This window comes from Lytechinus variegatus, chromosome 1 (assembly GCF_018143015.1).
Source record: "Lytechinus variegatus isolate NC3 chromosome 1, Lvar_3.0, whole genome shotgun sequence".
NCBI classification, from domain to species: Eukaryota; Metazoa; Echinodermata; class Echinoidea; order Temnopleuroida; family Toxopneustidae; genus Lytechinus; species Lytechinus variegatus.
In genome coordinates, this window is record NC_054740.1 from 379,385 (window position 1) to 385,551 (window position 6,167).

The 6,167-nt window shown below is 36.4% G+C and overlaps 1 protein-coding gene across 1 annotated transcript; it reads right to left on the reverse strand.

Moving 5' to 3' along the window:
* Positions 1-1,497: 1,497 nt before the first annotated feature.
* LOC121406609 lies at positions 1,498-1,887 on the reverse strand. The gene has a single exon (XM_041597619.1). The coding sequence runs from the start codon at positions 1,885-1,887 to the stop codon at positions 1,498-1,500; it is 390 nt and encodes a 129-aa protein (XP_041453553.1).
* Positions 1,888-6,167: the final 4,280 nt, after the last annotated feature.

The window sequence follows — 6,167 nt, forward strand, 5'->3', positions numbered from 1 at the left end:
ACGTCCCAATTCACATTGTAGATAATACTGTTAGGGCCTGTAGGGGCCATATTGAACTTCATAATACAGTATTTATCTCATGCCTGACAAAAGAAATGATATGTCTTGCTATAAAACATGTTGTCAGACAATATTCTATTCACAGATCACAATTACATGCATTTTATGTTTCTTACTCGTGTGAAAATTAGTTTCCCTTTTCGCATTGTACGTGATCAATATAGGGGCTATGGCGGCCATTTTGAATGTCAAAATACAGCATTTACCACATAAATGGCATATTACAATTATGTTTTTAGTCAGTATTCCACTCCTTCATCTTAATAATCTGCATTTTAATGCTCAATCATGTCATTTTTTGGCCCCGGCCATTGTCATTGTACATAATACTCTTTGGGCCAGTGGCGGCTATTTTAGATACCAAAATATAGCAATGTTCCAGTATTTGACATAATATATTTCTCATTAGTAATGATGATTTTCATATATTACCTCGTTCATACATCGCGATTTTTGCAGTTTAGTGCTCATTTTTGTAAAAACTAGTTTTCCCTTTTCATATTGTACATGATAGTGTATACAATGGCCTATGGCGGCCATTTTGAATATTGGGAAAATAAATATTTTGTCAAAAATTATGTTTTAAGATTGTATTTCACTCCTGCCGCACAATTTCATGCATTTCGCAGTCATTATGAGGACAATTTTATGAGTTTCATGGGTAATTTGCATATTATTGGCGGCCATATTGGATTTTGCCAATTTGCGGAAAATGCTCAGGGTTACACGAGTGGCATCATCCAGATTCGTAATCAGCACCCTCGAATTGACAAGAAACCATCAAAAAATATTGTATATATAAAAAAAAACAAGGATTGGTCAATTTTCTATGGGGCCTATCCTGGACTAATAATACGTGTGAGGAAATAGATACTTGCCCCAAAATAAAATCACCAATTTTGAGGATAACCGAGGATGGACATGGAGTGAAATACATGTATAGGTGAAGAGTAAGAAATTAAGCTACATGTTTTTTCTTTCTCAGTATATTTTTATTCTATAATTTTTATAATAAATAACATTTCCATCCCACCTTTGTCACTCGGGATATCGTGTTTACCGTCCCGAAGTTCGGGTAGTTGGAGTGTAGTGTCGTGAGTAGCGGTACTGAAGTGGAGTAGAGCCTGCACGAACTTCGCTCGAGGTAGCACCACCCAAACATTGCCATTTGACTACAAACTTACCCGGTGCCCAGGAGCTCACCGTGTATTTACCCATACTCATGGGACAAGGGTAGATTATGGTCAAAATATCTAGCAAGATAAATTGTGAAAACAGAAATTACATGCACATGTATGCACTTACCACGATTAAATGGATGAAGGTCTATTAATGTGCCTCGATGTCAGGATTCTACCACTCGATAGACCTTCATCCATATAATCGTGGTACATGTTCAATGTTGAAATAAAGATTGAGAGAAGTGAACAGTTAGACCTACTCATTTTCAAGCTCAGCCGGTATGTTCCTGACATCAAGCCCTCTAGTATCAAGACGAGCAACCAGTGCAGTTCGCAGGACCGCCTTTTCAAGGCAAACTTTCATGAAGTCCGGGTGGGCTGTAATGCATGGTATACTTTCATTTAAATGTGTTCGACAGTTGGCAAGCTCCACGCAACATCGAGATTGCAATACAGTTTCCATTGGTGTGCATTCACCACAAAAACACCAGTCGTTATTGTCAAGTCGATCACCCTCTGGATCCGGAGCCGGTGGGGATGGTGGTGCACTGGCATTTTGACTTTGCCGTCGGCGTCGCCTCTCTAGAATTTCTTCTGCCGTGTATTTAGGTTCAAAAGAGTAGGGTTTTACACCTTCCCCTTCCATCGTGTCCATAACAGAGTTAAACCAAACAATATCTATTTCGAGATATGCCTACTGTACTCAACAACGATTAAGCGAATATTTACGAAAGTATTACTATTGATAGCACTGCAATATATAGTAACGCCAACGGCCAGCTGCTCGATCCTGTGTACGTAAATGCAGCTACATTAACAAAACCGATCGGACCGACCTGTTAGTTGCTGCATTGACTTCACTATCAAGGAGATTTAAAAACGACTTTAGAGAGTAGAATGAAAATGATGACGATAACGGGTTGAATAGTACACTTCTGATATATTGTACATTTTGTTATCTGAAAAAATTATTCTTTTTTACCACGGATAGTGCTACGAGCTGGGGAGACCCTGGGTGGATGCTGGGCTTTTAAGAAAGTAAAATGTAAAAAGAAATAAATTAGGAACCATTGAAAGTATTGAATAGTCCAATCAAAATCCGTGAGCCCCGATTTCTAAGAACATCCTGTGCTGAATTGCTCTCCTAGATAATAGGTCAAAGGGAGCGGGATTAGAGATTCCTCATGAAAGAGAGTCTGGGCATCTATTGTTAATGACTTGGTGGCATGAACAAACAAAACGTAGTCGCTGAGAATGTTCACAGGTGGCTACATTGGTCAGACCAGTAATACAGAACAAATAGGCCTATTTCCTTTTTTAAAATTTGTATTGATTTTTTTTTGGGGGGTTGTAACTAATCTGCATTTCCTCTTCTTTGATTCACGAAAAATACACGTTTCTGTTTTTGCTTGCTTTTTTGTACTTTGCCAATAACGCCCATATCATTTTGTGGGACTTTATACCCCAAACGTTTTCGTAGTGAATCTATCCGATCCCTCTTTATCTATATTTTGATTTATCATCTTTAATTATATACTTTGTCTCCTGACTGGCAATAACTTTGTTTGTTACACTACGAAAAAAAGGTCTTATTTTGAAGACTACACGAATGAAAGGTTACGGTTGGCCACAATTTGAAGATAAAAGGTTCTGATATATTATTGTGTGTGTTCGCTTGGGAATCGCAGCTGTTCTGTGATTGGTCTCTTGATCGAAGACAATGCCCTGTTTCGAAAAGGAACACTTTCAATTGTGCGTGTATTCTTCGAAGGAAGCAGCTTTAATAGAAAAATAGTATTTCATTCAAAAGAACACTATTTTTGGTTATTTCTGTTCGTTCAATCTCATCAATATCTACGTCATCTAAAAGGGTAAAAATTGAACTTTCATTTTATTTTCTTAATTTGTTGGTATCTCTGCAATTCATCAGGTTATTTGCTCGTTGAAATTTTCATGAAATTATAATGTCTAGGTTTTACATAATGAAAAAAAAAAGATATTACATTTTTTCTCATTTCATTAAAACACGAATAAGAAAGATAATAACACGATCATAAAGTGCATGAACCATGCATCATTTCATGTGTAGAAGGTTTCATTATACTATGTACGGGTAAAGGGACGGATTTACAATCAGTCTCTGCTTACGTTTCGGTCAATTTAGGATTCCCTCGAATACCCCTGGCAGTCAATGGGTATTCGTATTGGCACAGTAAGAGTTAATACTTCAAATTGAATTCAAAAGCTGGGTATTTTGACCTTTTAACTTATCCCACCAGTTTTGACCTATGAGGGCCATTTTAAGTACTTAAGACATTACTGACCATTCATGAAGTTTTGCATATTCAATAAACTGGTCAAATAGGCAGGAATTTGAGGTCTTCAGTGTGTATTATCTTCTTCCCTTATAAGATAGGAATGCATTTAATATTGATTTCAATATTATATTACTAATAGTAAATGACCACAGTGCATGGTCAAACAACCCTATGTATACTCGATGTAAAGGATCTCATCACAGTTATCAACACTCTGCACCGATTACTGGTACATGTAGTACATGCTGATAATGACACTGACCAACATTTAAGCATTTCTTTTATCATCAAAGCATTAGTGGTCACTGGTCATTGATGAAAAAGTGGTCAAAGGGACCACAGGGTGCAATAGTTAGGTCAATAACACTGGACTACATAAAATCATTGCAATGATTTTCACCCGAAAGCTTTCAAACCTTCCCCATTTAACAATAACTAATGTTAATATTAACGCAATCCTGAATCTATCCTCACCATGTTCGCTATACAGTGCGTATCAAAAAAAAGTTTACACTTTGAAAAAATCCTGTAAAATTATACATTTGTAATATCCTGAATTTTTTTCCACTTTTTAACATTGGTACAGAACATTTGAGCAAATGACAATATAACCGTCGAAAAATATTTCCGCTTGAATGAGCACCACTTACTTTTTAAAAAGTTAGTGAAAAATGATTTGCGCAGAACTTTGAAATACTTATGCGAATTAAAGTAGACCTTAATCATGAAGAACACGTAGACTTTAGCTAGTAAAATTGATTTGAAGATATCTTTTACCTTTTTTGACTTGTTTCCTTGCCCAAAACACTTCAAAGACTACATTTGGCCCCACCCCATTTCCCCACACACCGAGGCTACCGTGACGATATTTGCTTTACACCGAGCTGTGATTTACATAGACCGGCTTAAGCTTGATTTTTATTTTTTAGTCATTGCTAAGCTTGGGAAAAGTGTGGAGAAACAATTATTAAATGAAAAATGAAATGTACACCCACTGTCAATGATAAAAACTTAGTGAAAAAAATGCTGGAGATGTCTGATATAAACTTTTGTTCACATTTAGTTATGTCCTCAGATCCAGCTGGAACAAAAAGGGTAAACATTGTGCTTACTAAGTGTTTAAATTTCAATTTGGGTGGTAAATTGTTACAAAATGCTTGAATGTATCCGTATTATTTCAATTGACTAAAAGTGCATGGGAAGTGTATGAGAAATGTTTCGCATGGTGAGTTTGATTTCGCCCTTTCCCCCTTGACACAGCGTAAAACAGGCATTTCTGCGCAAACAGATTTCTGCGAGCTTTACAAAAATGGACAGTGCTCACTCAAGTGTAACAATCTGACAAAACTTTTACTTTCATTGGATAGATGAGACCCAAACCCAAGATTACATGTGAAAAATTACCCTCATGTTGTATATTTTTTAATTCCCAGGGCTTTTTCAAAGTGTAAACTTTTTTTGATACGCACTGTATAATGAATTAACAAACACATTGGGTGATTTCAAGTCCGATGTTGACGTTGGCGTTGGTTTTGGTATTAGTGTTGGAATTTGGATTGCTTCCCCTAGCTCCCTAACTTATTCTGAGTTTGTAAAACTCATCGAGATCAAACTATTGAAATCTCAATAACCAGTGAGTGACTTTTCAGGAGCATCTTCATTCTATGTTCGCTGTTATACTCAGGTAAAAATTGACCTGACACCAACACCAAAAGGTCAACTGAACTTGAAATCACCCATTGGGCAGGGGTCAAGCCTGAGGGTCAAGGTGGACAAAATAGCCAAGGTAGTCAAAATACTTTGTGGATGCTCTATTTCAAGGATTCATATACACCAGTGTTATGTGTCACAGCACACCCTTGTAATGATTCTGGTAAAATTCGAAGTATTATTGGATAAATTATGTTATTAGTCATTTTTGGCAAAAAAGAGGCCAAAAGATTTTAAATAGGGTCAATAAGACAAAATTTTACACAAGGTAGACCTTAAATGCATTCCCATCTTTTAAGGGAAGAAAATAACACACTTGAGACCTCAAATTCCTGCTTATTTGACCAGTTTATTATGCAAAACTGCACGAATGGTCAGTAATGTCTAAAGTACTCAAAATGGCCCTCATAGGTCAAAACTGATGGGATAACTTACATGAGGTCAAAATACTCAGCTTTGAGATGTTCAGTTTAAAGAATTGATACACCAATATTTGGTGTCACAGCACAACCTTGTAACGATTCTGGTAACATTCGACATATATTTTGGTAATTAATTAAACTGATGTTATTGGTCATTTTGAAGCCCATAAGCGGCCAAAATGACCATAATCGTTTCAATAGGGTCATTATGAATGATATATCTGGAATCAGCATAAAATTCTACACATGATACACCTTTGAATGCAATTCCATTGAGAAGATACATGCTGAAGACCTCAAATTCCTGTCGATTTGCACAGTTTATTATGCAGAATTGCGCGAATGGTCAGTTATGTCTAAAGTAACCAAACTTACCTTTATAGGTCAAAACGGATGGAATAATTACATGAGGTCAAAGTAATTTTTGAAATGTTTAAGTTTAGGATTAATACATCAATGTTAGGTGTCACAGCACA

Excerpts from the sequence above, each read along its gene's own strand:
- LOC121406609 (XM_041597619.1), bottom strand. The coding sequence starts at position 1,887 with ATGGAAGGGGAAGGTGTAAAACCCTACTCTTTTGAACCTAAATACACG.